Raw genomic sequence first — 22,094 nt, 5'->3', positions numbered from 1 at the left:
AATAATATGAATCAAAATCATCCAATGAGAGCCAGTCTCTCATAAACTGTGTGATGAAATTATTGTTGAGAGAAGACAAGTTCAACTTTGAATAGGTTACCTACATAACTAAGTATAACAGCTGCCGCCAATTTAACCTAATAAGACCCTTATTTACTCAACCTAGAGTAAATTAACATCACACAAACATAACAAGAAAACCAGCCTAGCCAAACTGCTCATCTTTTAAAAAAATACGATTTGAATAAGAATAGAACGCCGCGACAGAGATGGATATAGGAGTGAAAGAGACAGATTCGAAACAAATGTCGTTCTAAACACAAAAACACGAGTATAACGAACTAAAACGCCAGGTGTGAGTCGTGCCGGGCCATGTGCGGCCATATTTACAGAAATTACACTTATTTATGTATGTGAGGTACTTACATTAAAATTAAAATGCCGCAAATTTAATTAGCGATTGTAATGAATAAAAAAGCTCGTTAGATCTTGACTAATATGGCGCACGCGCCTAAATGTGACAGTTGTTGCCTTGATGTGTAGGATGGTATAGATAGGTATTCAACCACAGTTTAGTATTAAACTATGTACTAACTAGTAGTTTACTCATTTAAAATTAATTAATATTAGTTTTAACTTTATTAATATAACTATCTTATTCCATAGGATGGTGACACAGTCATGTTGATTAGTCGCTGTTCAAAGCTTTACGCAGACCCGTGACTGGACTGGAAATATTTTATAGCTTTACATTTAACATAAACACTTACGGATTCAGAGATTATTTATTCGCAGGAGTCGGGGGCGCAAATAAATGCGTTGTTACCAACATGTACCAATAGATAAAAGGAATCTCTTTGGGGTTTTGGGGTGCTTTCACCCCAAAACCAATAGTAGTAATACATAGTTTTTGAGATAAGTAACTAAGAATAAGATATCATTAGAAACCATTTATAAGTTCATATAAATGGTCATTAACAATAAAACTTTTCTTTAAGAAATATGTACTTTAGTCTCTGAGAAATACTTTACCTAAAACTTACATAGCAGCGGCAGCGCCATCTGGTTAAATATTATCAATAACACGCCATCTAGTGTCGAGTAGCAGAACTACTTAAAAGCGTACCGTCCGACAACAATTCAAAGCTTGCCCGAAGCTCAAGTTGTGAGTTGTAAAATTTCACCACATGAAATATAGATGGCGCTCTATCGTCGCGCTGAAAAATAACGCTTTTTTTCATGTAAAAAAAAAACTACTAAAACAATAACACCATCGTCGCCATCCGTAACCCATTTCTATTCATCCATTGCATGCTTTTATCTAATTTTCCCCTTTTTGTGTTAATATTATTTTCCTGTTTTAATATTTTCTTACCTTTACCTACCTGTATTTCTTTTATTTTTGCTTTTTGTTAAGTCTGTGGTGTCTCTGTGTTGTTTTAGCTTATTTTGGCTCCGGACGGCACGTTGCAGACGGTGAAGAGCGAGTCGAGGCGGGGCCGCGGGCGCGGGCGAGGCGCCACCACGCCGGTAAGTATTCCTCTCCTACCTTTGTTTCTTTATTTCCTGTTTTCTTTTTCATTTTACTCTGTCATGTGTACCCTTTGCCTTTTATGTTTGTGGTGACTAACGTCTAACATGTTAACATGCAATAACCCTTCAATCATACTTACGGTTTTTTTAGAAATTCACCGATACTAAGTAAGTATACAAAATCTTCATGAACTTGAATGATTACAGGTTACATTCTGAAAGTATTAATGATAGTGTAATATTTTCATTTGAAATTCATTCTAGAATACGAGCTAAAGGTAGTCAGGTAGTCAGTGTAGTTGTAAATTAGCTAAACGTTAATTACAAACCTAAAGTTCCAAACTGAGGTGTCTGCTTAGGAACCTAGTTCGCTCTTGTTACTGAGTTGTTACTTGTTAGATAAACACGACGGCTGAATATATTCAAGGCAATGCTTCAAAGCGATGCAGTGTGTTTGCATATGGGAATTTCCATTTACTTTACATCGGTGCAGCGATAAAAAAATAACTCATTCAAATTGGTCCATTTGTGATCCCGTATAAAAATCTACATATTTAAGTAAAGTGTTTTTCAGTCGGGATTTGTATCACCCCTGTTTTTCAGTGAGGGTTAAATGGAAGAACTTTTAATCGGCCAATTATGGCGGGCTGCAGCGGAGCTGAAATTTTTGCTGAAACTGCAAAAATGTCGTCCAAAATACTTGCAAGAGTTGCAAGTTGGCCCATCAGTGTGCACGATCCTTTTGCTTCTGTATATAGTGACCGCTATAAAATATTTTGCATAACATGACATGGAAATATGAGATTCACTCGTGATTCAGTATAAACATACACAACACAACAGGTCAACAAAATCGGTTCACTTTCGCTATCGCTGGCCGTGAATCCTCGAATATACCGGGAATAAAGAGTGGCGCGTGACGCGTATTGCACTGCGAGCGCTGGCGGCATCGCGGCTATAATATAGTGTGACATCTGGCGGCCTATTCTTTTTTTATAGTATAAAGACGTTAATTTAAATGAATTTATAAAAATTGCAAAGAATCATGCTTACTATTTCGGTTTGAAATGCCATTTTTGTAGCGAAAGTGTGATCGAAATTGATTGGACTACATGATCAGCATCGCTGTACAGTGGTAAATAAAGCATTTATACACCGTATATACATTGATAACAGTCGTTCAATTCAAAAGTCTCATTTGCTTCTTTGTCTAAACTCCAAAAGATTCGATTTTATTTATGTATCCGATAGGTGAATTCCGTATATACTTCAAAACACGCATCAATAGATAGCCGAACGTCCGACCGAAAAGTAAAAGCTCAACTCTAAAACTGGTCATTCATGGAATATTCGAGTTCGCAGCAGCAATCGCACCTCATAGGACTAATCATTTCAAATTTACAAAACGTATTTATCATTGCTGTTGCCACGTGTACAATTATTGTACATGATTATTGTACCTATGTCTGTGTAAGAAATATAGCTTGATTTTGAAAATCATAAATATAATTTTGTTAATTTTGAACGAGAGAGAGACATTTTAAACCCCAGCTACAAAATTTAATTGGCTCAACGTATAGGACTATAAAAAATGCCGCATTTCACAATAACGGCAAGTCGTAAAATTTACCAACAAAAACTAACTAAAAGTTAACGTCTAGAGTCTAGACGAAATTAAAGGAACCCAAATAGTTAGGTAAGGACTAATACTCGAAATGCACCGAACTTTTGTCAAAGTTAGCGAGAAGGGAACGTCTGGACAGCGTCGGCTTTCTTACTCTTGAAATAAATCTCGACAGAACCTAGTGTATTGGATATTAGAGCATATTGACTATATTTTTATTAAATTTCATAATATAGTTTAGATCTGTCGACTCGGGAGTAAAGAAGGCGTTATTGCCCAATCCGTAACGTTATTTATTGAGTATGTAGCTTCTCAATATACCAAGTTTAATATTTTCAGGTGTGAATTAAACAATACCTTAAACTTAGCCAACCCTGGAGGGTCACTCTCTAAATCGACGAACGAAGGAACGAGAATTTTCAAGCAATCAGCAAGCTTAATACAACTGCTATAAAACTGCAGTTTTTCCGAAGCTTTGGAGCGCTGCGCGAATCACGGCTCTATCTTGTTGTATTTAGCGTGCCGATTTCGAACATTTTTTTTCATTTGTTCATTGAATTAGAGAGGGACCGCTGTACACAAATTCGCATATTTTACGAATTGCAGATTGTGATAATAATATTATCATGTATTGTATAATAATGCATTACTTTATCTTTATATGTGTAATAATGCATCACTTTATCTTTCTCTCTTTCAAATAGCGTTCAATAGTATCCCTTGTGTGCACAAAGAGGTAACGAAGTAGACTCTCGTATGATTGCGCGCGGGTGGACATTTTTGCCCAAGATTCCGAAAGACCAAACTTTGCTGGGGATTTCTCGTTTGTTGTATCGGAAGTGGAGGTAGGAAGCGCTTGGAACTCATGGAGAAGGCATTAAATGTATCATATATTAAAGTTAAAAGACCCAGACCTTCGAGTAGATAATAGATATATATTTAAATTAATGTCTCCTTAACTAAAGTTATTTCCAAAGTGTTACTTTGATTACTGTGATTTTCTCAAAATCGTCGCGTCTGCCCGACTTTTCGGCCACCTTTTAAAACGATTTATATCTGTATATCCAATAATGGAGTTAGAAATGAAATTGGAAAAATATTATGGATCCCACAGTAAAGTTGTGCATGTATTTAGTCAGTTTACCTACAAATTCATATCCAAAGCGTTGATCTAACCTTTGTGATTGGTTGTCGCTGTCTATTTTCTTTGTATCGAGAATTGCGATAAATATCGAGCTCTCGATTCGGTGTTGCTCGAGCAATGCGACTATGAATCGGCAATATAAAGTTTTATTTTATCGGCAAAAACTGCTGACAGGTTTTGATTTACTATAACATTTCCTATCCAGTTTATGGCCAGTTACTCGAGGTATGTATGTACAATCCCTATGGTTCGTTACGTATCCTGTATAGGTACCTAATGTGAATAATATCGAATAAACAACGTTCACTGAAATTAATTTGATACGAGTGCACCTAAAGGAAAAAAATAACTATGTTTAACAAATAGATACGGCGCTGCGTAGCGCTACGAAGCTAATAGAGCGCTACGACTTTCGTAGCATAGTCGCGTAGCAAATTGCGTATTATTAATTATTACCAATATTCGGAATATTGTTTTTTTATGGCTTAAAATCTATCTGAATCGTATTTTAAGTAAAAACTTTGAAATCTGATATTTGTGTGTCCATAATATTATAGTCCATAATAGAATCGAAGCTGGAAGCCTGATTTTCGATTGCTTATTAATTTCAGCGATTAATAAAATTACCATTTTGGCAAAACGGAGATTGCATTAAACCATATAAAATTAAATTGGTTTAAAACTGCCATAGGCCTAGTAGTAGGTATTAATAAAATTATGATCCTATTACTGGTTTATCGTTATATCATATATCGTATTGTATATGGGTATAAAAAACCCATGTTGTTGTTCGTACCTTCTGAAGAACAAAATAAGTTGGGATATACCTACCAGGCCCAGTACCGCCAAGCTTAGCGAAGGGCGTCCCACGGCCCTGACATTTATAGTCGACCTAAAGTAGGTAACAGAGTGATATCGTAAATCCCTGACTTTTTTAAGTTGAGGATTTAGAGTATTGATAGTTGAAGAGGAAAGTTTACTTTTATTTCGTCTGATGAATTTCTAAAACTTAACCCGTAGGTACATAAGTGCTCTATCCGTATTACCACCTAAACATCTTATCATCTATGCAAACTCCAAAACAATCCATCCAAAGACCGACCAAAATCTAATCTCGGCGGTCAATTCGGGAATAAATTGAAATCTATATAATGAAGACGGAGCACATAACATAGAAGGCTTGCAGACGGACTAATTTTAGTGCGCCATCTTGCCGTTGCCATGGCAACCAGACTGCCCCGCCCCCCGCTGCACTTGCACTTCCGAGCAAGGGGGGCAGAGCGGATACGGAAGTCGGGGGAAGTAGAGCTGCGTTCAGAAATTTTATTTTTCATCTGTCAAATACGAATAGTGGCTCGATTCAAATGGTGATCGTCATCAGCCTGTAGTCGTTCAGTGGTAGACGGTAGATGTAAGCCTCTCAAAAATATAGCTAAAATGGCAATAGCTAAAGCAAAGCAAAAGTTAGGAATGGTAATACCATTCCTAACTTTACATGGTTAAGGCCTGATTTGACCATTGACGAATAAGGCTTATCCGAAACTAAGTCTATTGAGTGTAAGCAACTATTCTCGGATAAGCCTCTTGTTCTTAATTTTAAAGTTTTATAGACCATTATGACACTAAGGGCGTCTTGCACAACAAAGTTAATCAAAATTCATATGAAAATTCAATAGTATAATGTCAGAGCAAGAGGTCATAGATTTAATTTTGATTATCTTTGTAGTGCAAGCCCTAAAGCTTGCTCCTTTAAATACTATGGTCCAAATCATATAGTACATATATAGGCCTTTTTTACAATGTTTTAAAAAATAGATTTATGAAAATATATTCCTAACTACAGTAGTATGAAATAGCACTTTATAATACGCTTGGTGAATAATACTTATTTTATGTTGTAACATACATATCGCCACTTCTCCCTGACTGTTTGTTCCGAGGGGGGTACCTAGATTCTAGGCATTGAGTAGAAATTCTGATCCGTGTATTCCCATTTATCGGTTGATTGGCAATTTACTCATAGTTTGCTTTCCTCGATAGCTAGATTGATGGTTTTATCAGGCGTAAGTTTTTGCGTTTCAATGTGTACTCTTACAATATACAAATAAGATTTTAATCAGTGTCTAAGATTGATAAAATGCCTTTAAAGTTTTCGAAATGTTGTGACTTAAAATCAAGTAACTGGGTAAATAGACAGCCAAAAATTTATATTATTGTATGATAGCCAGATATAATAAATTCAATCAATTATATTTAATCTAGCAGAAAACACATCCATTACCCATAGTTACCGGTATAGATATTATGTAGATGTAGGTTAGGTACCTACTGAAATAAGTAATTGTTTTCCCTGTCTTTCATATACAAAACAAAAGTTCAAAGGAGCAGGAAAACAACATTAAATTGATATTTATTATTATTAAATCAGCTCAGCATCAGCCCTTCCACATGACTTGCGAATTTTATCTGAAAATTCTCTAAAATGGCGTTCCTAATTTAAATTTATTTAATCATATCGCCGTCTCGCTCCCGCTCGCGAGTCTGTGCGCTCGCCGCCAGAGGGAGCTTTCGAATTATGGAGTTGAGCGTTTGCACAGTGCGGCCCAGTTGTAATTGCAAATTTTCAGGCATCGCGCATGCGTGCTGAGGCGATCAATATACCCTGAGACTTTATTATTGTTTTTTCTTAGCACAATAGCTGGCGCGACGGAACATGAGACTCGCGATGTTATGTTTTGATAATAAACCACGCGGTGCATGCTTAGGAAGAGACGGATTGTCCGGCTCTTAGCCTTTGCAAGTTTTATAACGCGCGTATATGTTAGAGCGAGGCGGGGCGAGGGGGGTACGCCCGCCCGCTTTATTGGGTACTTACTCTAAACTATTGCCTAAGTTTCATTAAAAGCATAAATTTCGTCGTGTTTCCTTGCTGAAAATAAAAAAATACAAGGAGCGCTGCAGTAAAATCTCAATCTTGCTTCGGATATTAAAGTGTATTAAAATGTACATTTTCGAGTCGTAATTTCGCCATATATTTAAGAATTCATTAGGTTTTGTTGGAGCGGCGGCGGCGGAGGTAGCTGTTAAATATTTTATTCCGCGCACGGTGGGTCGGAATCGCTTCTTTGATTACCGCCTCAAATAAGAACGAAACTTCGCCGATTGTTCACAGAATTTCCGTGCGCCGAAACTTGTGTCTTGTTGTCGCCATTCACTGCGATTGGTGCGTGTCAATAAAGTGAATTTAGTTAGTCATATCTAGGTATACCTGAATACGACATACAACCTAAAACGGAATCTAAAAATAACAGCATTAGTAAAAAATATAGCAAGAGATTAGAAAAAACCTTTCTGCTCTACATCCATTTCGTATAGCCGCCGGTACTTATTGTATAATTCAAAAAGCCATCAAACCCACCCACCGTCATTGTATCAGGATCCCCCAACTTCACAAAGAGGAAAGCACGGAAAAACAAAACAAAAAAACCTAAATCTTTTCGAAATAACTTCCCTTAAAAGCCAATTAAAGTGGAAGCCTTTGGCTGCACGGGAACTCAAAAAAAGTTTTCACTCCCCATTGAGTCCGTCCGTCTATGTCTGGTCTGGCACGCACACAGACATAACGACGTATACGTATACAATTATATATGTATACAATCACACGTGTAATAGAACACTATAGTTACCCACACGTTATAAATCTAGAAGTGTAAGGACTTAATCACATCCGTTTTGACGTGGACGGAAAGACTAGTACACTTTAGGGAATACAGTGGTGTGCATTATGCATGTTGGCGTGCGAAACTAAACTATCTACATCATCATCATACGTCAACATTGTCATGAAACTAAATAGATATTGTACATTCTATAAAATTCTTAATAAATTATAGGCCTACGCCGCCCTACGCTCCCTCGTAGCCTCGAAGCCACCTCGTAGCAAGCTAGCGTAGCGTAAAAATTTAGAAATAAAAATTGTACTCATTTAATGTAATGTTCAAATTTAATTCATTCAGTTTTGTAAACATTTAACAGTTTCCCGAAAATGCTCACACAATGTGTACGAGGGTTTAGTTAAGTCCACACTCAAGGAACGGCTAACAAGGCAATACATAGAACAGACACGCACACACACACCCACAATATTATCGGGAAGTCCCGATATCGGACACCCGATTACATTTTATAGCCGACAATTTTTCCCGCAAAATGTATTTTCTTGGTTATTAAAAATACTCCGGTATTCTTCGTAAAATCTTTAAACTAAAATTGGTTGTTGATTTTAAAGCTTTTGGTCTAAATTTTCAAACTGACGGAGCTTTTGTATTTTTTACCAATATCTGTAGTTTCTTTTCAGTAGGGATTTTATCAATGTGTTATTATTGTTATATTGTTAATAAGAGTGTTTTTTTTTTTCATTCACATATTACTAAATTCAGTATGCGGGCATCGGTATAAGTATGAAATCGTAATTGGTATTATAAAATTTCGATCGATATTTTTAGCCTGAATTTTCTTCACACGAGTCCAGCAACAAGTGATACGAAATTGACCCTTACATCCATCAGCACAAGAGCGCTTGAACTATCGCCAGATTCAGAGAGGTCTGTTGACTGCCTTTTAGTTTCTTAATTGGCTTTATTCGTCGAACGTGTGCTTCCTTTTAGTCTAATTGGATCTGAAACGCGAGTTCAGGCTGAAATTATTTATTTAAATTAGGTAAGCATCACTTTACCAATACGTATAGCTATCTTATACCTATCTAAATGTAAAAGAAAAAACGCATAACTGAATCCTTTGAGCTCCCTGTAAAACAAATCATTTCAGCAGGCCACTTGTGACAAAAGCGGGCTTCGGGCGGGCCGCTCTCTTGCTTCCCAGTTCGTGACGTCACGCGGGCTGCGGTGCGATTTCATAAACGCCCGCTGGTTAGCTGATCCGTGCCGTGAAAGAATCCGCGCAACAAGTGGCCCGGCTTGACGATGAATTGGTCCGGACCGGGTTGACACGTACCTACCACACTACAAACAAATACACGCGCCACGGCAATGTAGCTTTTATTAAATCTGGAAAAGAGCACTGGATCCCCCACCGAAAGTCCGCGCCGGGCAAAGCGTCATACCATTTTGCTTTTGACGTGCGACATACTCGCTGGATTTCCGACGGATTTGTATGTTTTCCAGCTGCACGTCAATGTGATGAAATCCGACTGGACACGGGGACGACGTGGTGCACACGTTTACGTTAAGTTTACGTTGTATTCAGACATCATTTTTAAAAACTCTTTTCTAATAATTTTGCGGATTTCAGCCTATATCGGTTGTCTGCTGGTAGATATGGTACCTATTAATGTGTATCGTACATGATCTATAGGTATGTCTGGTATAATGTGGATGCAAGTAAGCGGCTTAACCGTCGACTTTTAATATATCGCGGATTACTGGCGGAGCGTCCCGAAATCTGCTTTATGAGCGGATTAAGCAACGTTCCCGGATCGCCTATAAAATTCTACGAGTCGTTTTACTGTCGTTTAAATATTTATATATCAATGCGTGAGCCTCCACCGCTTAAAGCGGAACAAACTTTTTCTGGGCGAGCGGGAAATTCAATTTAGCGCTTTGGAAATTGGCATCCCGAGAAATGATGTCGCAAAATATATAAAGCGGAATAAGTACGCGTACTTTATCTTTTATTTACCGGTCTAAATATAGACTGTTATCGTTCAAGTTATTAGCATCGTAAATATTGTCGAGTTATGCGTAACCAAGCAATATGGCTGATAGTTCAGGTTTTAGCCTTGAACCGATCGGGGGCATAAATCTCATAAAAGATATTTAATTAAACAGTCATAATATAATGTCGTAAGTAGGTTTGAATATTCCACAATAGGTACGCCACCGCTGAGAAGCGACAAAGGCGTGGCAGGCACCGAGGCACCGCCAAAATTAATTTAACTTGATAATATATCATTACGACGTCGCCGTAATAATGAAGTTATGTTTGTACTTCGGAATCCATTTGCATTCTTATTAGATTTTTGATGAGAATCGATCTTGTCAATGAAAATGTTCCTGTTTTTTTGTCGCTTTCATCTTACTGTCCAATTTTAAAAGTCCATTATTATAATCTAATTTGTTTTAGCTAAGTGCTTTGAGGATTATTATGTTGCAATAAATCAATCATATCTTTATCGTTGTAGACGTATCTCATGCAGGCCGCCGCATAAAGCAGTCTTCATTAGCACTTATCGAATGAGCAGCGTGCCTAGGTATGCACGATTCAGTAAACCGCATTGCAAAATCAGCAATCTCTCGGAGAAACGCACACATAGGTACACACACAGACTGCACCGCAACAGACCATATTCTTGTCAAATATGCAACACAGCCTCATCTACAAGCCTAATGCGTTTTCGTAGGCTTGATGGGCAGTTCGCAACGCTAGATATTTCAGCTAGCCAGACTATGCCCCCCTAGATTGCTATTCTAACCACCCCGTCTCCACACACCCCTGAAGAGGGGGTCTACCGCTACCTACCGCCCCCTGGGTGGGCCCATTCGTACGGGACTTAATTTCCGTATCATGTGGTCATTAATTTGCAAGATGATATTCGGAAATTGTTTGGTTATAAGTGGATGTAGACGACTCGTGGCATGTAGGGTAGAAACATTTGCGTGAGTAGCTAAATAATTATGTACTTAGGTTCTTTACTTAATGGATTTTCCAATATAATTTAATAAGTAGGTATAGATACTAGTTACAACTTTATAAGTAAGTACCTACTCCTGGCCAAACAGCTATCTTCGAGGGAGAGAAAATTGACTCGCGTGCGTTGTTCGTAATCGTAGCACAGTACCTAATGCAATTAGCATAATAAATCAATGTGTCAGCCACTCGAGTTTCCTAATGTTCCGGAATCTTTTCAAAAGTTATTTAAGCCACAGAATCAAGTGCTTAGTTTCGATGCAACAAAAACGCGGGAAGTTGTTAATCTGTGTAAGTTTGGCGCCCTTTTTGCGCGCCCTCTGGCGGCCGCGATAATGGTGGGTCTGCTGTCAACGTAAAAGCGCGCCAACTTTTAATTACAACCATTGTTGAGGAAAAAGTTGAACTCACCGTCGACGACATAAGGAACTTTTCCATAATGAAACTTGGAGTCCAAGTTACCTTCGCCCATTTCTTTAGGCCGCTTTTTAATGAACTTGATATTTTTATGAAATTTAATTTTCTTTCATGTCATTTTTCTCGAGGAAATTCTTATGAAACGTAAGCATTTCCTTTTCTCAAAAATGCATAAGAATTTAACTACCTATAAGTATAGAATTGTAGCTATAAGACATAAAGTAGCGCTGTAAAATATGATTAAGTAAAATACAAAAAATATTTCAAAATTACTTATTAATTTTGTGCATATTTTTGAAAGCAAGAGAGCTCCCGTGTTTATACAGAAAACTGAGGCGGAGCGAGGCGAGGCCCTGCATAAATTGCAGAGCTCCACATAATTAAAAATCAACATTTACATTTGGCTCGAATTCTTATCCTCCATTTTACTGTCTATTACAAATTACAATACAATCTTGGTAGGACTTAGTTACACTCACTGCAAAGGTTGAAGATGTTTTTTTTTGTTTCAAATGAGTAAGAAAATAATATTAAATTGTACGTAATTAAAATACAAAATCTTATAAAAATTGTTTAAATATCGATTGAATCGATTCCGACATTTCCGACGAAATTGAAAAAAGAAAGTCAGTAGTGCTGCCTGTACTGAATTTAATCTAATCGAAACTTACATCGATTACTAGTTTTTTTTAACATATTATCGAATCGACTATGGCTTTGATAAAAACAAAACCTTTTTGTTCTTATGTAATGTGTGACGGTATAGTTTTCTCTTCTCGCGTTAGATTATCTATCTTTCTTTTTCTTATTTATAGACAGAGTTCAAGGTTGCAAATGCAGCGCATTTAACTTTCATCCATGCCATTGCGTTCGAAGTGCTAAGAGAAAACTAAGAAAATGCCATTCTTGGCGGTCTGTTTGTAAAAATATAATTCCCAGTCACATTAAAAGATAATTTTTATAAACATAAATTAATGTTTTTATTTAAAAAAAAAGGATTAATTATCAAAGCCAATTTACATCAATGGCCGTTTCTCATAATATTATTGCAAACTATGTCGCTTACATTTGCAAGAACAAACAAGCATTACTTCCAAACGATAAAGCAAGGAACTTTAACAAATCTATTTCAAGCAAAAGAAACTAACAAAGCAATAAAAGCGAAATAATAGTTATGGAAATAGTCTTTCATTTTCCTCGAAAGAAAACTCCGCGAAACTACCGACAATATGAATGAAACTATAATATTAGAAAAGTTTCGTCCGGGAAATGAGAAAACGCTGTACGAACTCGTTCTTCTAATACACGTAGTTATAAACTTGTTCAATATAATATCGAGTGGCGGCGGCTGCTATCTCGCTCGCTCTTGCACACTCAAATGCTGAAACTACCTACATTTAATTGCATATTCAGCTGAATAATATTGCAGCGCACAGACCTCTATGTAGAATGGCTAAAGTTAACGGCACATAGACTGGCTTCATATTAATGCGTGTGGGGCGCGGTTCAACGAAGGACATTTCAGCTTTCAGCAAGGGTCCTTGAAGTAAATGTAAACATGGAAGTCATCCGCCGCAGGGTCGACTGAACGTCGTGAAAATTAAATTAAGTACTTGCCTACCTAAGACATTTTGTCTAAATAAAACATGAAATTAGGTAGATAGATAAAGAAAAGATGTATTTTATCTACGTAAAGATTTATGTGATATTTATGTGTGTTGTGTGTCAATGTAAGTAAGTAAGCATATAAGTATGTTTGTAACGTATAAAACCAAAAGCTACCGAAACTATTAAAAAAAATATTCACCATCATGAAACACCGGTCATGATTAAATTTGTCCTAGATTCCAAAACGCAATACCTCCAAAACTAAGCATTCATAAAAGTAATCGATACTAAAATAATCGTTTCGGAAACTCGATTGTTTTCGTTCCTTTGGCTAGAGTTGACGAAGTTTGTAAGTAAATGTATGTAAATGTGCGCTTGTGTGCCCCGTTCGTATATGCAGTTTAGTACATAGTTGAGGTGATTGTTATGGTAATAGCGCTGCAATAGACGGAGGAACGATGAAATATTGGCCTCTTTTGCATAAGCACCGGCCATAGCAAGCCACTAGCGGAACTTTCGGGAATTAATTGTTCATTAGCGGAAATGTGCATATAGATGTTCATTGTATATTCAACTAGGTTCTTGAATGTTTCTTTGTTAAATGCAGTCTAGGGTAGCAATTTTGTTGAAAATAACTTTTTTTTCATACACACAAGTTATTCTTAGTGATATTTTATGGAAGACATTTCAGATACCAGCAGTGTAGTAATGATTGGGTAAAATTTACCATTCAATGCCCTTACCAAGCATAATAGTTAGGTAGTATAATTAGGTGGTTGGTTACATGTTTCATACAAACTGCGATAGCCGTAGTCGAATATAAAGTTTTCTGCCTTAAACTTTATTGCTTTCTCCATTCCATATACGTATCAGCCTACCTAAAGCTGCTATACCTATTTTGTATAATAATATATTATAATAATATGAAGTTATCGTTCGTGCAAAGTCGGAGCCGATCGTAATCGTTCGGACGGTAGAGGAACATCGTATTTTGAGAAAACCATCAGCCGCTCCGAAGAAACGAAAGAGATGGATGGCTATTCATATTGCTGCACTGGATGCTTGTATTGTTTGGTTTATTTATATTGTTGAATGAGAATGTGAAGGACTGTTTTATACTTTTATTATTTTATTTAAGTTTAGTTTAGAATATGTATATGGGTACTTATGCTTGATGTGTAAAGTAATGTAAGGATGATTTGGTGATATTTTCCTAAATACTTACTTGATATGATTTAGGTTTGTCTACCGGTGTCATACCTATCAAGTTTGCTTACTTACCTAGTTACCACCGTGTTGACCTTGCTTCAGCTCATGGTTCACCCCTTATTATAATATGAAAGATTGTCAATGTAATGTATCATAGTTGCAGTTACATGACTAAGCTCGCTCTCAATCTCTGTACGGCTTAAAATATTACTTACAAACTAATCTTTGTTTTACGTACTTAGTTACTTACCTCTGAATTCAGTGTCATCTTCTAACCAAGATTTACGTCGTAGGTAAGCTATACGTCGTTTGCCGGTACAGCATACATCTTTTGTAATATAATTTGTTTATCAACGTCTCTACGTGTATGTTGGTAGGTAAGTACGTCCGTTGGGCGCAAGAGGGGCGGGCGGGCGGTGCGGGGGCGGGGGCCGCGACCATCGCGTTCCGCTCCGTCATACGGCCGCGAGTCACGTGCGACGACGCTCGGCACCCGCATCGCATCTTACATAATTATTCGAAACATCGATTCACGCTGCAACAATCGATCGGAAATCGCTGCGTGCACATCACTACGAAAAGTGCAGTTTCCGCGCGAATTTTGACAGTTCCATTTGACACTCAAAATTTGACATTTAGTAAAACTTTCGTGCGGTTTTCGCTCCACGTGCGTCGGTTTGTGCTGTGTTGTGGTTTTAGACCTTGGATTTTGTGAACTTATAAGAACCGGTCAGCTGTGTTGAACTGTTGAGAGTTGAAGGATCACCTTCCGGGACACGCGCGACGAGAAACCCAGCAGGTACGAATTTATTTCCATCCGTATAGACCTTCCTTTCTGGTAATTAGGTATTTTTCCTAATTAACCTTGACATAATTAGACGAGTATACACAACCGGACTGGTGTCAAATAGTAGAATTAGTAACAGTAGGGCAGTGCAAAGGTCGTTGCTCCCGGCGGGCCGAAGCTGGCTCTGATGCACGCGTGCTGTGAACTGCTGTGCAGCCGAGCTTGTTGGCTGAACGGCTATGACCTTTGCCCGCTTGAAAAAAAAACTTATGTTTTAATACCCTGTGTCCAGAAGCTACTGCTACTTACTCTGGCTTGACGAAATACCTACTTACAAGGGTACGTAGCGCTGCTGCCGTAACCACGAGTCGTGGTCCACGACTCTATCTTGTCTATTTGCACAAGTGCATCTCACCTAACTCTAGTCCTCTACATCGCATGACCCTCTGCTAGTCTGAGCCCCCAGTACGGCTGGCGAACGTAGTCTAAAGCAGGATGTAGCTTCTTCTCTTCTTCTATGCGAAATGTAGAGTAACCAACCGCAACCACTATCTTCAATAATTAAAAGACTGGATAAAACATATAAGGTGTAAGTAGGTAGGTACATAAGTATTATAAACAATACAAATTAAAAAAAAAAACCTACTTACCTAACCTACGTTGTGCTACACACACGAGCCACTTAAATATCGAGTAAAAAGTTTTAAAATTACTCCTTATTAATTTCGCTCCACCTAGAAATTATGCCTTAATTTAAAACAAATTAAGTATCGTTCAATAATTATTATGGGCAATAAAAATAAATGTAAACTAGTTTAATGACCACTCCCGATCCCTTACATCAACTTTAGTTACCTACCTATTTAACGATAAACACTCTAGCTAGACAGAAACCAAGATAGGCAATAATTATTATTTACTCAGTAAGTAGGTACCTACCTAGATTAATACTAAATTAAAATGATGTCCAGTAGGTCAGAGTACCTAAGTACTTATGTTCCCTAAATAGATCTCCCTCTCTTCTTTCACACCTAAGAAAGAATGTGGAAGAAGAAACTGAATAAAACGAATAAATTGGGGATGGCGAGTGTCCAATAAAAATCGTTAGAAATGTCAGCTCCTGACTGACAGGTGAGGTAGGTACCCCTGCCCCCGTCCCCGTACATCCTCCTAATTTTGATCACTAGGTACCTACGCAACATAGAACAACGCGGACTCGGGTGTTACTCAATGCTACGAAAAGGTGGTTTGCTGCAAATATTATGACAAATCTTGCAAGTTATGTCAGTTGACAGTCAGTTGGTAGAGACGCTACTGCGTGCACTGCTCTTCTTCTTGATAACCAGTAATCATATAACAACGCGGACTCGGGTGTACCCGATCAAGCAGTGATCTCGGAAATATTACGCAACTTTAACACAATATCATCATCACATTCATCATCATATCCATCTGTGCCGTCCCGCGCGGGTTATGCTTACTCCAGCTTGTTAGGTCCCAGTCTAGAAGTTATAACCATCTAAGTAATTCAATAAAAATACCTGACAATAATTGAGTAGAGCCATCCGAATCTATGCAGTTTTGCTAGGTGCAGCAAGGGGCTTGTTGCACAAGATTACATCATGCATTGTAGAACATTTTGTAAAGCTCCAACAATGTGTAGAAGTAGCAACGATAATGCACTCTTATCGGCAAATAGGAAAAAACAACGGGCTAAGTCCTGATTCATAGGCCTTTCTTATCGTTCCGTTATCGTTGGGCAAAGTTTACATAACACAGTTCCTTCCAATTTATACGTTGTGCCAGCTCAGATAAACGACTTATCTCTGTTCCCGTTTCGTTCGATATAATTTTGAGTCGTGTTTATATTTTAGGTACCTATGCAGCTAACCAAATCTTATGAAGCTTATTTCTAATCCCGCAGCTTAATACGTTGTATTTTCTGGTTGTCACTTGTTTTCAATCGGTCGCTGCCTTCTTAATAAATAGTTCTCAACCATAGTTCAAAAATTCGAAATTCGTAAATCGATTACTACCAGCCAGTACCCGACGACGTGTGCACAATGTATCGTGTTTCACGTCGCCAGAGGCTACTGACAGCACGCGTGGCGAATAAAAATCTAGGTCAAACGAGCTGAACTCGATTCATTCAGTTACTCGATTCCAACGTGTGTAACATGAGGTGATAGGCCGTTGTGTGATAGTGTTGTAAATAAACAACGCCGCGTGTTTCTATTTCTAGCTATCTCAACAAGCACAGATCAATCGAGTTATGGATAAGGTAAATGATAGATTTTGTGAATGCCCATTAGTTGTACGCAATAAGAGGTCCTTGGAGATTCTTCGTGGATAAGAAATCCGGAATACTTTAGAGGTAGTAAAGTAGTTAACATTAAGACCGTAAAAGAGAAAATAAATTGAAGGTAGCCGTAGGAGAAGTTAAAAACGCAACGAAGATAAATTAATTGAAGCCAATTGAAGCTACTTATAACTTTTTTACGGCTGCGCTGATTTTCATGAAGCCTTCTCTCCAATATACCTCCAATATAAAAGGATACAATATATTTTTTCATTCCAAATCAAAAACCACATGGTAGACGAGCTTAAAACCAATCATTTAAAAATAGACCCCTTGCGTTCGAAAATGTGGAGGCCGGAGCCGGCTCCACCGACATACGAAAAATAAAATAAAAGTGGAAATCAATATTGTCGGCGGCATCAACAACCGGACTAATCTAATTGGGAAAAATTTCCACACGTATTTCCGAACGCTGTAAATTTTCACTTTTTAAACGAATGCCTGCGTATTCCGCAACGCAAAGATCACACTCAAAAGTCATTTTCATATGCATACAAATACGGTCGTGTTTGCTTGTGAACTCAAATTTTGAGTTGTATTTACGCCACGCGCTATAGTAAATTTTAATTCACCTCATTTCCATGGCTAGCGTGCTAATTGACTTTATGAATCATATCAACAGTAATTAACTGCCAGCCGTGTAGTTATACGGACACAACGTTATGGTGTGTTTATTTTAAGGCCAAAATTTATTACACCCTGCCGTTCTTTTCCATATCAAATTGTTAAAACGGCTTTTGATGATTTCTAAACTGAGCACCGCATTTAACTACTCATAAATTAGGTGCATTATCAATGCAGAAATACGATGCCAAATATCCACAAGTTGCACTGGCTGATTAATTCACTATAATGTCACAATCAACATTGAATAGGATCATAGGAGCGATAACGAGTGTCACGACTTTGTATCGTGAATGAACCCACGCCGCGTCGGCCACACATGTTTCATCAGCCGAAACGAAGGGAGACATACTGTCTGCTTGTTCAATACCAGTATGACTTCATAACGTCCAGATAACGTGAGTTAACCTTTCAGACAGTTAACCTTTTTGCATTGGGATGTCAAGCTGTTTGTAAGCGAAAGCGCATTGGATAAAAGATCTGCACAACACACATTTTCTCAGTTTACGAGCTTTGAAGAACGAACGGCGTATGCCATCCCCAGCGGATAGAGAATGTATGTTGCGTTCAGAATGTTGCTCCTTTCCCATTCCTATTTACCCCAACAAAGTTGTATAATACAGACTGTTATCTCTACCCTTACAAATCATTATTTAAATTAATGAAGAACCAAAACAAATGACTGGGCTAATGATGTTGTGAGTGCCAGGAGTGTCGTAATTAGTAATGAAGCCGTCTGTGGTGCGTCTACGTGTCACATGTCACGCCCACTCTCGTCTCGCCTACATAATACCAATGCATGCTACAAATTATCATGACATGCCAGCAGATATAGATATAGCTAGTGATACATAGCATAGTGATTCACACGCCATCGGTTGGGGAAGGTCATTTCGTAGTTATTCATCTATAGTTTCTTAAATATTAAAAATGTAGTGTTAAGAAATTCGAAATACTTTATTAAACTATATTCTACTAATCGTTTCTATTAGTATCAATAAATAATCCAAATACGATTCCACAAATAGATATCACCTCCAGCTGAGCGATCAAAGAATTCAAATCCGAATCTTCAACTCTTCGACTCCGATTAAAATGTTCACAGTTTCTTTGGAAAACATCGTGTTTACAAACAAAGCGAAACTTTCATTCAGTGGGATCTAAATCAAGGCGATTTCCTTCGAGTGCCGAGCGCTAAGGACCCTCCTAAGGGATTGGCCTTGACCTCGCCGCGGCCGGCCGGCTCTCCTCCCACCCATTTATACGGATTTATCCTCGTTTTATTATATCAAATAAAAACCTTTCCTGATTGGTTTTTACAGTAACGCCTTTTATTACAGTTTTGGGAACGAAACCTCTTTCTTCGACCATCAATTCAGCTTCAGCGCTGCAAATTCGATTACCCTGTTGATCTTTACGATTTGTTTTGAAGAAGGCGATGAAAACTTGTCGGCTTTATCCAAAATAAATAATCTTTCAGCATAGTCTTTCAGTATTTCCTTACCTTGGCCTATCCGCATATCACTTTCATCTCGCATCGCCACGTGTGATCTGCCACGCGTGTTTACAGTGCGCCACGTGAGCGCAAGGAAGCGCTGAGCTGCCAAGAGTCGGCGGTGAAATATATCCGGCCTCGGGGGAATAAGCGTAGACACACGCCAGACGAAGCCCTTGAACTTTGCCCGGATCAGGGTTGTTACCCGGGTGTGTTGAGGCGCGAATTACGCATCCCCGCCCGGATAAATGGTCGTGATTGTGCGGGCCGCGACCCGCCAGCGGTCAGCCCATTCATATTAAAACGGCGATTATTCCACAGCTGAAAGCGCGCCCGGGTTGCGGATTTACGTTTTTCTGAAACTGAAAGTGAAAGGTTAGTTAAATAAGCAAATGCACTTCGGGCTACGAGCGTGGTTTGCTCGGTTAGAAAGTTCGTTATGCAAAATAGCAGTTTCAAAAAGCTTCATAACTTCTATACATGGAGTGCAGCAAAGTCAATGAACACCGTTGACAGTACACTGTACAGTTCTTCAAGCGTAGGTACCTCACAGCGACGAGTATCGTACGTATCAGTATTCTAATGCCGATTTCCTATTGAATAATAGAATGAGGCCAAGAGTCGTATCACTGACCTGCCTTAAACGGGGCTTTAGAAAACTTCCACGGATTCATCCACCTCGGGATTTATTGTTTCGGGTTCAATGCCGCCGATTCTGTCATGAAAACTTTCAGGAGATCCCGAAGAAGGTTTACGAACTGTCTTACGCAGTCAATTGTTACGCTCAGTTTTGAATCCTTCGGGAGTCGGGGAATCCCGCCAAGTTTGCCGCTCGAATGTATTTTTTATTTCGGATAAAATTATACTAGCAAAACAACGAATATTTGCGTTATTGTATCTTCATTGAAATACTTACTTGATTCAATATGAAAGTGCTGAAGGTTTCAGAAGATATGCGGGTTATCGACCGACGGTCGTAGACAACCGGTTGTAAGCGAGTAGAACTGGATATCGCCGGATAAATCGAGTGCACTTTTGAATAAATCCAGAAATTCAAGACCGGGTATCATTATTTGCTCGTTTAATAAATAGATTTAGAGCTAGTCTATAAGTAGATATAATTATAGCCTACAATGTCTGTTAATTGTAAGTTTAGTGCAATTTATATGGGAATCTAATGTGTTTCTAATTGTTCTCAGGTCTTACAAGACATCAAGGTAACTACGCATTTATGTATAAATGTTCTGTGTATGTGTAATGTGTATGTTGCTGTCTTTTATTTTGTTTTAATTTGCATAGTATTTCGTTTCACTGCACGATTGTATGTTATATCTCTTAGTAAAAAAACGTATATTGAATCTAGACTACTTATTCATGTCTGTGTTAATAACCTGATTAGTAATTTATATCCGTTAGAATTTACTCGTATCATGCATCTGTAGTTCTAATACTTACTTATTTCGTGATTGCACTGTTCCTATCTTATCTTCACACCACAAAATATTTCTTGAATGAGGAATGTAAATATTTTGATAATGTTTTGTCATAACTACTTAAACTAACTTATATTAACTTCTTATTCTTATACCGTTAGCTGGTACTTAAAACTGAAAATTAATTAGTCAAACGTAATTTGTCTCAATTTGATGATAATGACATGTGGGATTTCGCTAAACTCCAGTTAAATTAAAGATACAGTCAAACTTTTCAGCTTCGTCACATGAAAAGCCAGAAAGTCCTACCTACTGACGTTTCTGATGCTGAGTGGGTAGGTACTTCAGCCAGCTGCCAACTGTTTATGATTATCAATATCAAATTACAATCTGAAATGCTAGTGAAACTTTTATGTTCCTCATAAATTATTCAGGACAGAACAGCTCCTAATTAGTAAGTGCCTAAGTACTTGATGGGTAACATGGAAAATTAATTAAAGTCACCCATTGCTAGACGTAGGTCTTTCAAGAAGCGCTGCACTTTAAAACAAAAGCTTGCGTTTATCGCTCTACCGCTCCTAATTTCTGAACCATAGAGTTCTCAACATTCAAACCTCCTTGGACCTAAAAATTAAAAACAAAAGCTGTAAGGTGACAAATAACCTCACACGACGGAGACACACGGCGAAGGCTCGATACGCAGCGGTCGATGGGCGGGCGGGGTCGTTGACCCCTGGATTCGGCCGCCCTGCGCACCGCTCCAGGGTATGTAGACTAGTGCCTCCTCCTCTTCCTTTGACTTATATTGTGGGCTTTGATTTGAATAATTTTGAATTGTTCTTTTTGGACTTCGGTCAGATACGGTTGTTCAATTAGATTTTTGATTGCATATTAGGGTTTAATTTCAAAGTGTTGCGTCGGGCGAGTTTAATAAGTACCTACTTCCTTATTTCTCTCATAATTCAATTGTCCAATAACTTTAAAACAAATCGATGCGCTATTTCAATGCTACAATATAAACCCATACCACACTACTTTCGGTCTAAAGTCCAAAGGAAAAATTACCTGCAGCCTTTAGTCAACATGAAACTCCTAAATTTCAGTTCATCAATGCAATCTGTCCTTCCATACCCGTGTGGTGTCTATTTTCAAAACA

At 38.1% G+C, this 22,094-nt stretch overlaps 1 protein-coding gene across 1 annotated transcript in view; it reads left to right on the top strand.

The window, feature by feature from the left end:
* The window catches only part of LOC105385720 (DNA N6-methyl adenine demethylase), a 79,762-nt gene that overhangs the window by 39,093 nt on the left and 18,575 nt on the right, over positions 1-22,094 (top strand). Inside the window, 1 exon segment of the mRNA XM_038105728.2 lies at positions 20,705-20,722. Within this exon segment, the coding sequence (XP_037961656.2) occupies positions 20,705-20,722 (18 nt within the window).

This window comes from Plutella xylostella, chromosome 22 (genome assembly GCF_932276165.1).
Source record: "Plutella xylostella chromosome 22, ilPluXylo3.1, whole genome shotgun sequence".
NCBI lineage: Eukaryota > Metazoa > Arthropoda > Insecta > Lepidoptera > Plutellidae > Plutella > Plutella xylostella.
This window is presented reverse-complemented; position numbering and strand designations above follow the sequence as displayed.